Source organism: Dromaius novaehollandiae, chromosome 5 (genome assembly GCF_036370855.1).
Source record: "Dromaius novaehollandiae isolate bDroNov1 chromosome 5, bDroNov1.hap1, whole genome shotgun sequence".
NCBI lineage: Eukaryota > Metazoa > Chordata > Aves > Casuariiformes > Dromaiidae > Dromaius > Dromaius novaehollandiae.
The window spans coordinates 6,513,729-6,531,555 of record NC_088102.1 but is presented as its reverse complement, the minus strand read 5'-3'; the positions used below and the strand labels follow the sequence as shown (position 1 = coordinate 6,531,555).

Sequence of the window (17,827 nt, the reverse complement as noted above, 5' to 3'; positions counted from 1 at the left end):
GAAGTGAAAGGATTATAACAGAAGTTAGAAGTAAAAGCCCTATTAGGGTTTCTTGTTGATTCCTCTTTCAGTACAGGATAATCCCGTGTTACATACTTACTTTTCCCTTCCCTATGCTATCTTATGACATTTAAAAAAACTGTTTAAACATCTACTGAATAATCTGGCCAACTGATATCTTTCTTGCCAGGAAGATAAAACTAGGAAATCAGTAACATGCTAGAGGCTTTGCCAGTGGCTCGGCAGAAAGTTATCCACCTTTTTCTTCGGGTTTAGCTTTCTGCAAGGATAGTAATGTTGGTTCTTACTGTGGGGGGGAGAGGAGGTGTCTGATGAGTACTAGCAAAAGGTAAGCAGCTGGAAACAGGGAAGGAGGAAGCAAGTCTTCCCTACTTCAAGGAGCAACCACCTGTTAGATTGTATTTCCATGTCTGATGGAACCACACCTTCAATTTCCTTGCAATATTTTAAAGATTCCTAAAAGATAAGGAGATGCAGTCAGTGTACAGACTTCGAATATCTATGCTGAAGTAAAGACTGTTAAGAGCTCCTCCATCATCTGTACATGTTGATTATGTGTGTATATGCCTGCTTATTTTAAGATTTCATAGCCTTTGTGGACAGAGGTTTGATATTTGCATAAGATATAAATTAATTCTATCATTTCATTGAAATTAAACTGTACTTCTGCAAATATTAAACATGGAAGATAATCTGAGAAAATGTGACCCATGTTCGTTCCTTTAAAATGAGTATTGCTTTTTATTCATAGCTATTATAAGATTAACAGTAAAAGTTAGCTCTGCAAAAAGTCTTTACAACAATTTATGAAGATTAATTTTCCTATTTAGGTAAGTAAGTCCGGACATTTACAAGAGTAATCATTTAAATAAAAATAGAATATAAAGCCTATGTTTAAAACATGGCCTTTATTAATGCTGCCTAGTGAGCTCCATATTTATCTTACATTGAAATAATTCTGCTTTGCTTAAGAAAAGACAGAAAAAGTGCATTTACAAGAGTACTTTTTCTTTAATTTTCTGCGAAAATGGAAGGAATTGGAATCACAAGTTGACAAATGTTGTAAAATGAAGTTTCAAGAAACATCAATTTTAGTAATGCTACTCCATCACTAGTGTTTTGTTATGACTTTCTGCCGTGTGAACCAGAATATCCTGATATACAGTCTAGAGCATCTATGTTATTACTCTACAGCATATTAAACACAGAAAAAGAGGTTAAGAACCCCTTTCAATGTACAAACATGAATAAAAAAATTGATAAAAAAATCACCTTTATACATAATGTATATGCAAACTGTTTTAAATACATGGTTTTGGAAGAGTTATTTACAAAATGTATCCGTCTGTGGGACAATCCACAGACAAAGCATACACAGTTGCTTTACCTTATTGTTGCATCTCAACTTTGGGAGATATAAATTCATTCGGCAGTATAGCAAACATAAAAACTTGTGACAAAGTATCTTAAGGGCAACCCAATAAATTTTGTTCCTCAAAACAATGTAAGTACTAGGACTGCCAAAGTTTCCAAATAAAGCCATAGTTTAATCCAGATGCCCGGTTACAGATCTATATTGTGGAGGATATACAGACAGACCCACTTTAAATATAGGCATGGCTACTGGATAAAACCTCCTGTAAGAGCCATAACTGATCGGTATGTTTTATCGAAAGAGTGAACTAACCTAGTTTTTTTTTTTCTCCAATTTTATTAATATTTTAAAAAATACATAAAAATACAACATCCAATGTCTGAATAAATATATTTAACAAGTTGCAAGATACCTTATTTTACACAAAAATTTCAGCTTTAGAAATCTTGTTAAATAACTTCATTGTTGTTATATATTTCATTTTTCGTCTTTTTGTAACAAAATAAAAACTCTGAAATTACATAGAAAAAAGACAAAATATTTTTGTCAAGGGATAAGATAGTCCACTGAAAACCTATTCACAATTCCACTGTAAACATTAATAAACATTAAAATATTTGCATAATTGTGTGCTCAAAAATCCTATAAAAAGTGGAAGACTTATTACAACTGTAGTTTTCAGTCAACTACACTTCCTTTCACAATTTATTTTGTCCCATTTACACCTTTAAAACTGGGCACATTGCTGAACACATACTTTGGCAGTTCTGTATAGCAAGTGCTTCCACAAAGAGGAACTACTCACCAAGAGTTAACATACAGCTCGGTGAAAGTGCAGCAGTTACTCAATTCTTTTTGATAATATTCTGATGTCTGCTTGGTGCACTTGCTTTTCTATGATCTCCCTAGAACACCTGAATGCTTCATTGGACATAACTTTTCAAATTTGATAAGTGCCCTTTCTCTGTATTAACAAAAAACAAAACAAAAACAACACAATGACAAGCATGTCACATTGTGCCTACAGACCTTCAGTTAGCAATGAGCTTAATTTCTCTGAACAGTAAATTAAACAAACAAACAAAAAAAGAGGGTAGAAGGGGAGAACAGATACAGTCCAGCAGTGGAAGTGTGTACAGAATATACTTGGCAATGTCAAACCAGTTGAGTGCTTTCTGTGGTTGAATTTCAGGATTTATGTCCATGGCAGCAAGCTGCTGGCAAGGCAGAGAAATGTGTATCACCTGCATTCTACAGCAAGCACATTTTGTGGAGGAGAAGATGATGATGGACTCATTCCGGTGTCTGATGAAGCAGATGACATGGATGCTCCTGTATGTGACACTGAATATACAGAACAGCACATCAGCATCAGACTACCAAAGCGCATGTCAGAATGAAGGTTTCCTTGGTTATCAGATTTTAAAAAGACCTCAAAGACTTCACACGTTATAAAAACTGATAGGATTTTTTTGTCAATTGCTTTCATCATTATATTCACATAAACTAGATGATTAACCTTACCATTTCTGCATTACAGACCAATTGAAAAGATAAATCAGATGATCCTGTACACTGATTGAAAACTCAGATCTAGCTGGCGCTAGGAAGTCCAAATTTTTAATGCACAATTAGAAAATAGTCAGTGATTCTTTTTGTTAGCTTCAAATTTTGAAAAGCCACAAATGCTCTCTCTAAATACATACAAATACAAACAGGATAAACTATATATTTTTTTTTCAAAAATACTGTCAATTAAATTCTAGTTGCTTTGAGTTCTGTATTTTCTGAAAACAGACATCTCATGGGAAGCATAAAGCAAATCTGAAAATTACCTTCTCTATCTTTCTTTTTTAATCGTTTTCTTCTCCTGTCTATGGTTGCTACTTCTGACTTCAGGGACATGTAATATTTTCGGATTTCCTGTAGTTTTTCTTGCAAGAAGGAGATCCTTTCAGTACTGTTCATATTGTCTAGTTCATCTTAGAAGTGGTAAGAAAAGAAAAAAGACATAGACACTCCTTTAACAAGATGATTTTAAACAAATTAGTGCAATTCTCAGAGTATACATGATACAGTATGAAAGATGCAAAAACATTAATAAGAATCTGGCAGAAAACATTAATAAGCACCATGCTGACTGTGAGGAAGTTATACTACGTATATTCTACTATTCTTCCTAACATCATAACCCACCCCTAATGAAAAATGATTAACAATAAGGCACCACTGGGGGAGATAAGAGTTCAACAGACAGGTTCAAAATATTGTTTTTATATTCTTAATATTGTCTTAATATTAATTCTAGACTGTATTTCTAACGGTAAAGGAGAAAAGTAAAAGAAAAAAAAAGACAAAATACACCAAATAATTGTTTATCATCCTGTCCTTCCAGTCACCACCTCTTCAATCGCAATCTCAACTGTAGCAGCTAGTGTGGCTCACTGACTCCAGAATGGCAATTTAATGCCTTGACCATGCCACCGAAAGCCAGGATTTCAAGCTACTTTTTGTTTGTTTGTTTTTAGAGGCATATGGGAGCTCCATATCCCAAACTTTGCTGAAGATAATCAGAAATCCCAGGGGTCAACTGAATGGAAAAAAGGAAAAAAACCTCAGGCAATTTCAATCATGTTTTTTTTTTTAAATGTATGAGCTGGAAAGCGTCACAATAGGATTAACCATTCGTTTTGGAGGCTTTGCTGAACCTGTTCTAAAACAGTAAAGGTCCTAGACCTTGAATCAATAAAGTTTGATTTTTATGCTTCAAAGTTTAAGATGATTTTAAAGAATTCTTACTGAGCTGAAAACTCCATTTGTACACTCTAGGGGAAGCATTCTGGTGGTGGTGTTTCTCCCTGTGTTTATCCTTTTCTCCATCTTTGATATGAGGTGAAATCACTCTTGCAGGTGATCGAGAAATCTTCTGTGGTTTGGATGCGTTTATGTGTTTTACAGGAGTACATTTACTTGCACTGTCCAGGACAGGAAGGTCTTCACTGTCGCTACTTTGTCCTGCAGTGAGAGAAATCATTTGGACTTCAAAACAAAACCTTGAAATTTTTAAAGTTTTAGTTATAATCGGAAAAGTTATTTAAGTAAAAAGCTGCTCTTGCTTACTCAGATCCTGAAATACACACAGAAAATAAACTGGATCAGATCTAATACATAACTTTACGGCATACATCATGCACTGAACTCTCAAGTGTGCTGATCATTAAAATATAAGAGCAGTCAAAGGCTGAGTAGGTCTTTTAGTCAAGGGGCTAAAGTCAAATTTTTCTACATAAGCAATATTAAAGCTTATTCCAAAATAAGAGTATCAGTGCACTGCCTTAAGTCACAGATTTTTCTATTCAAAAAAGACACTAGAGTCACTTTTCTAAAAATAAAACTGCATTATTATAGGTAGATAGTGCATGATTATTTCAAAAAAGAGGCAACAGATACAGAACATTCAAAAAGGATCTTTTACTTACATCACTATTTACTAAATTGCTTTAAACACCTAAAAACAGTTCTTAAATGACTAAAAGCATAAAAGCTTTAACAACAAACAGAAAATTTTAAGCTATGATTCTTATATAAATATTTTGGATTCTCACAATAACTGCAGGAAGTTTTCACATGAGCAGTTAAATATGTTTGAACATTATAAAACTAATACATTGTCTGCCATACAGTTTCAGATTTCAACAATACTGTTAAAGGCACTGAATATATTGACTTACTCAACTCAGCTTCAAATTTTGATCAAATCTAACAGAAATATCAATGATTAGTATCAATGAGAACAGCGGTTACCTACACACATTTGTATGAGAGCACAACTAATTTTCTAGGAATGTACCTGTTCCATTCTTTTCATTTTTGGCTGCAGCACTTGTTCGCTTTGGAGTACGCTTTTGTTTTTTTGCCAGTGTTCCACTATTGCTATCACTAGGTCTTTTTTGACCTAAAGGTGGAAAAAAAAAGTCTCAATAATTTCTGTGACTATGAAGCTCTTTTTATAAGCAATACACAGATTTAAAACTAGATGACAAAACAAACCAATAATTTTTAGCAAAAGATAAAAAAAGCCCACACCAGACAAAATCACATCGGAAATCGTTATAGTTGAGAACGAGTTTTCACAGGAAATTCTCACCCTTTTCTCCAATCTCTCTTTCTTGCACTGCTATACTACAACTGCTTGATGTAGTACTGGCTTCAAATCCATTAGCAGACTCACTTTCACAGAGACCTTCTTGAGATTCTTCTGCCACACTGTCGACTTCAATAGTCATGTCACTCTCACTTTTGATACTGCGTGATTCATCCTGGCTAAGAGCAAGAGGTGAGGCCACTGAAAAGCTCGACTGGACAGCAGGGGTTAAGGCAGCCTGATTTGGATTTGAAGTATTAGAGTCTGGCTTTTCTGATACTGTATCTTCACTACTGCTCTTCTCCTTTTCATCCAGGTCATCCAAGTCTACTTCATGGCAGAGTAAAGTTTCAGGACCAATCTGAGGCATTGCATCATCCTCATCTTTCAAGGGAACATTCTCATTTTCTTCAGATGGACATTCAAAGTTTTCATTCCTCAGTTCTTGACCATGCTGAACTGATTCTGCCACTAAGGATGGCATTTCCTCATTTTCAGTTCTGAGCGACTCTTCAGCGTTCAACCCTTTACATTCCTCTGCCCCAGTACATTCATTGGTCCTCTCTTCAGAAACAATATTTGGCACTTCCATCTCACTCTCACGCCGATTTCTCTTCTCAGGTGAGGCTTGTTCCACAGTTTTCCTTTTCAAAAGTTTCTTATCTTTCGTACAAAGTTCTGTTTCACTTTCAGTAGTGCTGGAAATCTCTCTACAGTCCATGGAAGACATATCTAATCTTTCAGATTCTACGAGAGAGTCACCTGCTACCTCCTCTTGGCTTCCTGGTGAAATCTTTGTATTCTCTAAACAGGGATCTTTTGTCTTGCTCCTTCTGCCTTTACCTTTAGGCGATTTTTCAGCCTCTCTTTTGATTTCTTCCATTTGTTCTGTTTTATTTCCAAAAATCTGAACAATTTGTTCACTTTCTTCAACTTCCAGTTTCAATGTTTCTAATGGTGGTACTTGAGTCCTGTCATTTTCTTTCAATGCATGAGGAATCTTTGGGTTTTCTTCATCTAGCTTCTCATCATTTAGTTTTTCATTTTTTTCCAGTTCTGAAGTTTCTGGAGAAAATTCTTCATTCAAAATCTTCTCAGATGACTCATCTGCTTCACTGTCGGATGAGCCAGATTCTGCAGAAGGTTTTAAAAAAAGGAAACAGCACCCTAAATCAACAATTAAAGCACAATTTCTTTTTTTAACCACACAAAAATTTTTCCCCAATAATCTACCATATTAACATCATTTTACAAAAACCAACAATTTAAAATGTAAACAAAAAAATTTGCATTAGTCAACACTTACTACATTTCTTATTGCTACTTAAAAGCTCTATGAAACTACATAGCAGCTATTCATCAGAAAGTAATTTTTTGTAGTGTTTACTATTTCCCAAATAAGACAATATAAACAAATTATAGTTTAAAGAGGCAAAAATACTTTTACAGATTTCCATGACCTGTTATCTACCTACAGATCTTGTCTCCCCTGTCTGGCATTACAAAAAACAAACAACAAAAAAAACACATGCACCAGAGCACTGGACATTTCATTGCTAAACTGTTGTACAAATCAGGCACCACATGCAGAGCGAGCATTATTACGTTACCATACGATTATTCAGGGACCTGTACTAAAAGGAGGTGGTGATTTCACTTCAGTTCTTGTTCACAGAGGCTCAGAAACTCTGAAAATATTGCTGTCATTTGCACATAATTAACTTCTTCACTGGATGATGTGGTATTGAGGTTGAGAACTTAATTACCATGGTAAGGACTATCATTGTACCGCTAGACTTGGTCAGCTCAGGATAAGGACTGAAAGGTTCTGGCTAAAGAATATGGGATGACTTGCACAGTCATTTCTATGCCATAGCTCTTCTGCAAGAAAACCGTGTTCTTCAGCAGTGTCAGTGCAACTACTTCCTCAATAAAATTCACGGGGGAAAAAATAAAAATAAATCGCTTTTGAAAAAGGTACTAAAAAAAAAAACCCTCAAAAAAAAAAAAAACATACACAGGACTGAGATCACTCACCGTTTGATCCTCTATCAGAATCAAACATTCCTGAGCTACGTCTCGTCTGCCTGCGAGGTGTTGCTAAAATCAAAATCAAAAGTATTAATTTTCATAGAGTAAAACCTGCACCAAAAATTTGTTTTGTTATACTGCTAGTATACTGGCTGGTTAAGTAGGACTTTAAAGCTGCTGACAGCACTGTGTTCACTGAAGTTCTCATACTAATGCACAGTATTATATCGCTGTTTACATGCACTTCCATGCCAGAACAAGGGTGCATCAGCTGTACCTTCCGTTCCATTTGGTAGTGGTGAGGAATCTGACAAGTTGTTCCGTGCACTTCTGGCTCCTGATTTACCTTCACTAGTTGGCGTTTTGGATAAACCGCAAGATGTGTTTGATGGAAGAGTAGATTTCAGAGGGGGTCGCCCACGCTTTGACTTTTGTTTCTCCTCATCTTTCTTTTCATCCTTTTCACTGTCATCTTTATTCTGAGGGAAAAGAAAAATCGAGTATTTCATTACCATGCTTCACTGATCGTCAAGCTTTCTCTCCTTTTGCCCTGCCCATCTATTAAAAAATAGACTGGGTACTGAATAACTTTTTTTCTTTTTTTAAAAATAAAGGAACAGGCAAAGTCAGTACACATGGTATCGTAAGAAACTTATTGATATATAAATATTACTTTTGCCTTTTTCTTCTGTTTTCTCTTTGGTCCTCCTTTGTCCAAAGGCCAGATAATCCGATCAGCTTTCACCCATTCATCATATCTAAAAGGTAAGGAACATACCGTTATTACTGCATATAAAAAGTTGTTTGTAATCTGAGATATAAAAAACTGAACTACAGAAAATATTTATTAAAGAAAGGAAGGAAAGTAGAGTGTATATTTAACAAAACATGTGGTAGTGAGTATTAGAAAAAGATATGAAATTTCTAAACCATAACAAATTTACCTCTAAGATCCTAAGTAAACTAGCAGGAGAAAAAAGGGAGGGGAGAATGGAGGTGCAAGCTTCCTGGTCTCCTGCCAGTCACCTGATTGCCAGCGCTTTGCTGAATCAGCTGTAGTGTTTGTCAACAGTTTCACACGATATGCAAAGTCAGTTCTCACCACTTCATGCCTCTGATGCCCCAACAGTAAAATATACGTCATTTCTTTTTTAAAGAAAGTTCTAAAATCATGGCAACAAAATAGATTCCGAAAAGCACAAATATGCCACCAGTGCACCTCAAAAATCTCCCAAGTTATTAATATGGTAAAGAAGGACCACACAAATATTTAGGGGAAAAAAACACCCCACAAACTTGCATTATGTTGCCACATAAAGAAAACTGCTTGGTTTACTTAGAAGCTTATGGATTATGCAAGTCTGAAGTTATATACCCAAGAAAGTGGTATTTTAAAAAATATGATCAATTTTGCAGTATTTTTGTGTATATCGCCACAGTGTTCTTAAGGAGAGAAAAAAAAACATTTCTACAGCAGTATTAAAATATAAAGCATGGCTGCCAAGAGAAGCATGTGATGGTTTTCTTTCTGCAGTTCTTTGCTGTTTAGCTCTCTCCTACCCTCTCTACATAACAACTGCTCTTCATAATCACAGTTAACATTCAATACGAGAATAACTTTTATTGCCAAAATTTCAGTGCTTGATACTTTTCTTGTTGTAGATGTCTTCACTATTATCAGAGTCTTCTAAATATGACTCTGATGTTGCTAACGTTAGTTGACAAGTTACAGAGATACTCCACTTTAAGCAGGATGAAAACTTGAAAACATGCAAATAAGTATATTCTGAAGATTTCAATACAACAGGATCATACCATGAACAAAATTAGTAACACTTGAATATGTGATAGAGTCAGATCCTGCTAACATGTTGCTAATTCAGTTTGGAGCCAAGTCACTGATTATTTTTTCTTTTTTTTTTCTGAAAAACAAAGATATTTTTGCAAATACCAATCTTTTTAACAAAAAAAAAAAAAAAAAAAGAAAGGCAATTTGTCCTTCTCACCTTACATTCCAACCATAGTAATGAACTAAATATAAAACCTCTCCATCATCAATTTCTGTGCTTTTAATACTGGCTTCATAAATTTTCTGAGTTTTTCCACGTCCGTATTTTACTTTCACTTTGGTTCCAGTCAGGCAGGGCTCTGCATCCTCCTCATCCTCTTCACCTTCTGATTCTCCTTTGTTTTCAATTTCCTCTCTGCAGTAAAGTATATTTGAAATGTCCACTAATTCGTGATAAACAAAGTTTTAACATTTAACTAGCAGAGCCAAGATACCACAAAGGAAAAAGGCTGCAAACATTTTTCTCATTTTATGCATGCTGCACTGTCTGAAGCTAGCTGGACACTGCTTCTTCCAGTGAAAGATATGACTTATTCAAAACAGAACAGAGGTAAGTGCCAAGAACATCCAGAAAATTTAATATATCACATTTTAACATAATTTGTTATGTGTATAACTATCTCAAAGCCTAAGTTTTTTTTTTTTTTTTTGGAATAGATATTTTGACAGCACAAAAAAAGAAGAGTAACAATTCACTCTTCTGCTCCTAAATAAAATGGGAAGAGCTAAATTTGTTTTATTAATGTATTTGCTCTTAACACACTATTTAAAAAAATCCTTATTCCACAGTTTGCTTTAACAGGCTACAGCTTACTAATGGTATACAAGTTTGAATTGCTATCATACATTACACGGAAGCAAACATTGATTATGACAAATGTTTTCAACCAAGACTAAAATTGTCTACACAGCTCTTAGTAGTTATATCTAGTATTTAAACAGCCTGTTAAAACATATTTTCAACGATCTAATTTACTTATATTTCTCTCTTCCCATTTTTAGGGTGAACTTGGAATAAAGTAAAAGTTAAAAACTTAAACAAAGTCATGAAGAAAGAAAATATTCAAAAAGAATATGGGTTTGCTTTTAATAAAAATATATATATATGAATTTGCTAGCCTATGGTGAAAGATGAGCTATCTTGCTGTGGCATACAATTAAAAGAAAAAGGAAAGATGACAGGTACCTACCACTTAAAACTATCTTTGATGTTTTAGTTATCTGACGCACCTCAGCAACCTCCTGCACACCCACACTGTACCTTCATTTGAATGAATTTCTGCATGCTATGGTATATTGCAGTATTTTCCTTTGGACTCCACAGTGCCACATTAAAATAATTCTGTGTCATTCCCACTTGTCAAAGCTCTTTAGAAGAAAATATGCAATACACCTATAGGGCCTTTTCGGTATCAACTTGCGTCTAGCCACAAGGACAAGAAAAACAATGTAGGAAAGCCAGCTTAAGCATATACATCACTGCCCCTGACCACAGCCAGCATTAGCTAAGAAGAGGTCTACTCAACTTTGGTGATAGCTTGGTCACCTGGTGACAACTTGCGTGTCACCAGGAACAGAAATCCAAATCTTTGCATGCTATTTTCCCTTGGCAGATAGTTTCTTTTCCTCCACTATTTCCTCATCTATCCACCATTCTCAGGCATTCTATCTCTAGGCTTCATTCAAACTCCCTCTTTCCCTCTTTTGTTTTTGTACCAGTTCATGCCCGTCAGCCTTCCTATAATACATTCAAGTAATAATAAAAACAAAGGCACTATAGGTGCACCGGTCATCACTAACTGCTAAGACAAAACAAAAACAAAACACGTGAGAAGAGGGGCTATCTCATCCATTTGTATTTTAACTGGCCAGAACAGATGCTCACCATCCACAGAGCACCTGGCATACTTCTAGTATGCACAGACAACAAGTAGACAGGGCAATGTAATAAAACACCAATATGAACCAGCTGGAATACATAAAAAAGAACAATGCAACTGTACACTTCCACAGAGAAATGACAACATGGCAAGCCACACGGGCTCAGAGGTGTAGCTGGAATGGGGGCTGAACCAGTGATTTGCCTGTTCAGGACACCACTCATATAAACAAAGCTTCTGTACAGCCTCCAAAACTTTTTTTAAGCATTCTACCCTGGCAGAACCTTCAAGAAAACTGCAGTGAAAATACTGTCTGGCATCTGCCAGAAAGTATCCTTTCATAAAGTACTGTAGACTCTTGAAATAAAACTTTCCCCTTCTTGCCTGGCTGAGCGAATTATGTCCCCAATTTCCGCGTTTTAGAAACTGGATATATGTCCAGTTCAGTGTATACCATTGTTTGGGGTAGGGCTCTATCACAACACAGCTATACTCGTAAGAAAGGGACGCAAGTTGATGTTTACCTCTCCCTCTGCCTCTCTTCTTCTTCATCAGACTCTTTGTCAGATTCCTCCTGTTTTTTCATTTTTTTCTCTTTTTGCTTTGGTGTACTTTTTCTCCCTAGTGAAGTTTCGTTTTCTTTCTTTTCCGCAGTCTCAGGTGCTGTTTCCTCTGTATCTTTATTTTCTTTGTTACTGTCTTTTAATTTGTCTTGTGTTTTATCCTCTTCACTATCTTTTTTAGCGGGGGTTGTATCACGGGCAAGTCTCCTCCGGCCCTAGGATAGGAATAAAATTTGTTTAATGACTACCGTCACTTTGTTCTCTGCAATGCCTTTCCAAATCTCAGTCTGAAATGAAACATACTGTTCCTGTGTTGAAGAAAGCTGAAGGTAACACCAAAAAGAGATTTTTTCTGTAATGATACACTACTAATTTAAACAGTCCTGTTATCAAGGAAAAAGCAAAACAGAAACACAGCGCTTGGTTTGAAATAAAGACAACTAGTTTCCTATTAGCTTCTAGGGGATTTGAAGACATTCAGTAAGATCCAGAAGGACTGTTGCCCCGATATAAAATGAGTCAAATTCTTCTTTGATTGACCAGAGCAACCACATCAAGTAAATGCTTGTATAAGGCTACTGAGACAAGATATGTTACTTCCACTGTCTTCAATCTTGATATCCACCTGTTGATTTCACAGAATATAAACCTGTCAGCTTTCAAAAAAACCTGCAGTGCATTCATTTTTAAAAGGTACTTCAAGTAGCTGGGCAACTGCTCTCTGGCATTTTTTGTGACTGCTTCTTGGTGGTCTACTACATGTTTACCATTTTATTATTAAAATTCTTTTGGATAGGGTCATTGCTTTGTAATTTTATTTATAATAAATGCACTTTTAAAACACATTATAAGTAATGTGTTTTATTATATGCATTTATTATAAATAAAATACATTATAAATTATTCAGAAGCCATCCAAAGAAGACAATAATGAAGGCACTATATACATTAAAATTTACAGTAGTATAATCATAAACACTTGGAAATAGTAAACATTGATAAACAGCTGGTGACTGGATTAATAAAGTAACAAAATACATATTCAAACAATATTTAATTATTAACAAATTAAAATAGAGAGACAATGATAAGAGAAAGTTATTATATTCCTTTATCCTCCCAACATATAGTTTTCTTCAAAAACTATCAAGTTAAAAACACAAACAAACAAAAAAACAAAGTTAATGTCATGCCAGGAAGTTTATCAAGTTTGATATGCCTTGGAAAAGTCACTGCTAGTTAGATAGAAATACAACACATAATATAAATGTAAAGTTATGTTTACACTTAAGTATAGATGAAATACTTCAGTAAAATTACTTATTTAACAGAATCTTTATAATTTGAACAATTTAAAAAGTAGCATTTCCCTTTCTTTCAATGATCTTGCTCTATCAAGGAACACATAAGGACTTACTAACAGAATTAGCAAGAGTACTACAGAGTACTCAGCCATTCATATTCTTGTTCTGCACAAAGCTAAAAATACCTTACAAGTATTCTTGTATTCTCCACCAGGCTAAATATCCACTAGCTGCTACATCGCTGGTCTTACCTATGTAACTACTAACACAACCGTCATCTTGACAGCATCCAAAGACAGAGAAAGTCTTAAGTGAAGTGTGTTCCCTCTCTCCTTTTACCTACATTCTGCAAAAATAGAGGCTTCCTTTACTAAGGGATATTGTGAGAAAAATCAACTCAAAAAAATGGGTCTTCTTTTGATTCTCAAAGCTGTAGCAGCCCCTTGGATCATTCCTGCTTCCTGCAGGAAAGCTCCAGGTTCCCTGTCTCAGTGGAAATTCTCACCCACAACCCAAACCCTACTGCTGAGTTCCACTTCTGATCAAACAGCGCTCAAGAGTTCTCAAGCTATTCCTGAATAGAAAGATGTCTGACATAAAACACGGCCTGAGCAAATCCCACAGATGGTTTAGAATACGAAGAAATAAACAAAACTGATTCTATTCCCAGGTAGAACACAATTAACGACTGAACACCAACTCTGTGCTCAGAGAGCCCTGTCCTATGGTTGTACAAGTACGCTAACTCAAATGTACAATCACTCCACAAAGGAAAACTCATTATGTAAACTGTTCAGTGTACAACGGAGTTTTCTTAAGTACTAAATAAGAAAGCAGTTCAAACTACCTACCCTTGGGGATCTTAGTTCTATTTCTTCTTTTTCACTTTCACTACTGGAATAATTTTCTTCTGCTTCTTTCTTTACTTCTGTTGGGGGCATTTTTTGTTCTTCTTTTACACTTTCCTCCATTGGTTCCTCGTGTTTCGGTATGTCTTCTACCACTTTTGGCTCATTGTGATGGATAGTCCTAAACTGAATGTTTGCAGAACGGCAGTACTCTTCAAAACCATAAAGATACCTATATGCACAAATAAAGTTTCATTTATATTTTCGCTGTTTATTTTCTATTTATTGAAGTGCATAAAATTTATTTTCCTGCTCACAGAAAAGCAAGAGGACCAGTAACTTGGGGGGGGGGGGGGGGGATTTTGAAATGAAACAATTAAGCGCACAAATCAAGCAGTGAGAAAGAAAACACTGCATGTACACACTAGCACTTTCCACGAATTTAACTTTATCCCCATCCAATTAAGAATTCATGACACTAAAGCCTAAGAACATGTACACTGTTTTTCAAATGCATGTGACAGCTAAAATCAGCCTAGTATCAGAATATAGGCATACAAACAAGGTACCCCATGGTAACAAATTGCCATGCATCAGCTTGTTCTCTGGTGACTGCCTGTGTGCACACTCTAATCCAGTTACAGGTGAGAGGAATACAGCTAGCTTATCCCGCAAAGAACAGATATGCAAACTCCAACACACTATCATGTGTCCATACAAAATAATTATTTCCACTGTAACAGCAACCTAGCACATATTTACCAATTACTCTTTTATATGATACATACTCTTCTCTGTAAAATACAGACCTTAAATATGTGCCCAGTTCAAATCCCACTGAAGATAGTCTGAATATTTTCATCTTCATCAACATTAACATGAGTTGAGTCATTAGTCATCCCTATTCAATCAGCCAAATTTCCTTAGTTTCGAGTCAGAGAACCTCATTCTTCCCTTTTACTCAAAAAGCCCAATTGTTTCTCGTTCAAACTTTCAGGAGAATAAATAATAAAAATAATCTTTGTTTAGAAAATGAGCCTGAAAAATGTCATCCCTAAAAGGTTTCCATTTCAAAAGTTAAAACACAACTGAAAACCAGGGGTCAGAATAAAAAGATTTATGCAGTTTTATTATAGTAATAATTACTACTCAATACTGTCACATCTATGATAGCAATGTACATCGTTATGCTCTGGAGCCATTATTCTATAGGTTCAATAAAGATATGATATTTAGATATGCGATCTGAAACATGCCTATCTGCATCAATATTTTACAGGAAGTTTAAGACACTGGTAAAATTCTGCTCACTGCATGCAGCATTCCCAGCATGCAACCAAGGACAGAGTCCTTTCTTGTTAATCACCATAAACTGCAAAGCTGAATTTGCCAAAGCTTTTATTTTTTTTAGATAAATTTTATTGTTATACTCTGAAACGGCATCATCTCCTGCTGACAATGAAGGCCTTACGATAAGAAAATGAGCTGAACTCTAATGTATTGCAGCAACAGGATCTTCTGCAGGCCTGAGCACTCTTTCCTTCCCCCAGCATTTCAATCTGTGGCACAGAACTGCTCATAAGCTGAAGAATGTCAGCTACTGTTCTATTAATCTATCAGAAATTGCTTGAATATTGCTCATGCTATTAAAAAATTTATCACCATTATACAACAGAAGAACTTACTTTCTATAAGCAGTTTTTACATTGTAGGAAGCAGCCGAGTTCAAAATAGGAATGCCAAGGTCCATATAAATTTGCTTCCATACAGCACCGCTCTCAATCTGGAGGGTGGTGGGGACAGGGAGAAAAAAAAGATTTTCAGGTTTTGTTAACCAAGAAATTAAAGAATGACATTTAATGCAGACACAGACCTTTAAGAACGATGAGATGTTTTGCAGTGAGAAAGAAAACACTGCATGTACACACTTACACTGTCACACCCGCCCTGCTGATAAACCAATCTAAAAAGTTTGAAGAGATTAAGGTCCTTGTAGCCCAGAACAGGTGGTTTATTGATAGGAGTACCTAAATAAAACAAAACAGAGATAAAAAGTTACCACACAGAACAGCAAACTGTTCTTCCATTCCTTTAGCACACGTTTGATTACTAATATCCTTTTACAGCTAACGTTGCTATTTAACAGCTCTAAGATATGCTGCAAGTCAATAGTTTCCAAACGAGGATTAAAGCTTCGCCCTTTTTTGACTGCATCACAAATTTCTGGGTGGCTTATTACTATTCTGGCACCAGCTTCCTGATAACTATGATTTCCCAAACTCCTTTTCAGATTTGTGCAATAATCTCCATCCAGTTGGCTGCATCCCACTTTTCCTCTCTTGAGGGGGGGCAGACACACTTGGAACAAGCACTACAGAACGTCCAATGAATGCTGGAATATAGCAATGTGATATAGCAACGAGATTAACTCAAAACACCTCGGTCTGAAAGGAACTGGGAAGAAGCGGGAACACTGGATTAGAAAATGATACACAGGCAAACAGTCAGAATGTGGAATAGCATAAAGCCCCAACAGGACACGAATATTTGGGGCAGCTGTGGGAAAAAGAAAGACCTTGAATCAGATGAGTGGTAACGATATAAAGAACAACAATTAATTACAAAAGAAGCAACCAGAAGTGACTTGGGGCAAGTGGCTGTAAGTATGCAGACACTGCTTCTCCCAGCAAGGATGAATATCAAACTTATCCCTTGCTGTTTCTCATCTCCCTTCATCCTAATGCAATTACATCTGGAATCACGGTAATTTTGTAAGACTTTGGGAATACTGTCATGATTACCTGACTCAAAACCTTCATACTGAGAGAAGACTCTGTAGAACAAATCTGGTGGAAATGGAAATGTTGCTATCGGGGGGGGGGGGGGGGGGGGGGAAGGGGGGAAAAAACTGTACATTGCTCAATCAACTTATTTGTTTAAAGAACAGTTTCTGGACTGAGTGCTCAAGTTTAGTGCCCAAATATTTTCTTCTTTCTCCTCTGTCCCTGCAAGTCACTGACACCATCTCTCTACTTGTTTCCTGTAGTACAAATGCTTAAGAAAAGGAGTAAGGAAGCAGGAAAACAAAGTGGGGAACTATCAGACTACTGGAAAAGAAAGAAAAAATAGGATTACTCCTGCAAATTTTTCTTTTTTTTTCCAGACATAGCCCCTTACTCCAAGGCAAGCTATTCTCTGGAAACACCGGTTCTACACAGTATGGCCTTAAAATGATACTGGATAAACTCCAGTATACCTTGCCATAACACAGGACCCATTTCTGCACCTACGATAAGCAACAGCAAGACTGAACAAGCTTGGAACCACTCTTGTAGGACTCTGTGGTTTGGAACACGCTTGGCTGAAAGGGATGTAGAGCCTCCTTAATGAAGGTAATTCTCTCTCTTTTTTTTAATTTTAAAATCTAAGTTTGTATTTTCAAAGGGAAAACATTCCAACATTACATGCATTCTACATTCTACTTCTCTCCGCTCTGGTTATTTCAAATTAAAGTACATGCCCATTGCTGTGCTGTATGATGCTGTGGAAATGTTATCCAGGTAATTTCGGGGAGGGAGAAAGGAGGAGAGGAGGGGAGGGGAAGGCAGTACTTGCACTCGTAATCTACTTCTGCTTACATTATTGCAGGATTAACGCCTTCTGAATTCAAACCAAAATAGCCACTTCCAGAATAAAATGAGTAAAACAAACATACTCTAAAAGATAAATTCTTTCCAGCCTTCAACGTCCTTGGGGGAAAGAAGGGGGGAGGGAAGGAGGCCAAGTTAATAGGAATAGATAACCTTCCCTTT

The 17,827-nt window shown here is 36.0% G+C and overlaps 1 protein-coding gene across 9 annotated transcripts in view; it reads right to left on the bottom strand.

Moving 5' to 3' along the window:
* Nucleotides 1-1,012: 1,012 nt before the first annotated feature.
* Nucleotides 1,013-17,827, bottom strand: part of ARID4A (AT-rich interaction domain 4A) — a 52,257-nt gene continuing 35,442 nt past the window's right edge. For 2 of the 9 annotated variants that reach the window (XM_064511901.1, XM_026100001.2), the window contains 13 exons: nt 15,948-16,042; nt 15,701-15,798; nt 14,019-14,247; nt 11,825-12,078; nt 9,578-9,775; nt 8,245-8,329; nt 7,849-8,050; nt 7,578-7,640; nt 5,544-6,674; nt 5,247-5,351; nt 4,196-4,411; nt 3,232-3,378; nt 1,013-2,740 (listed from right to left, as the gene is read on the bottom strand). In XM_064511901.1, the coding sequence (XP_064367971.1) occupies nt 2,637-2,740; nt 3,232-3,378; nt 4,196-4,411; nt 5,247-5,351; nt 5,544-6,674; nt 7,578-7,640; nt 7,849-8,050; nt 8,245-8,329; nt 9,578-9,775; nt 11,825-12,078; nt 14,019-14,247; nt 15,701-15,798; nt 15,948-16,042 (2,927 nt within the window). In that variant the 3' untranslated portion in view covers nt 1,013-2,636. The remainder of the gene's footprint in view (nt 2,741-3,231; nt 3,379-4,195; nt 4,412-5,246; nt 5,352-5,543; nt 6,675-7,577; nt 7,641-7,848; nt 8,051-8,244; nt 8,330-9,577; nt 9,776-11,824; nt 12,079-14,018; nt 14,248-15,700; nt 15,799-15,947; nt 16,043-17,827) is intronic. The other 7 variants (XM_064511903.1, XM_026100003.2, XM_064511905.1 and 4 more) reach the window with 4 other exon arrangements.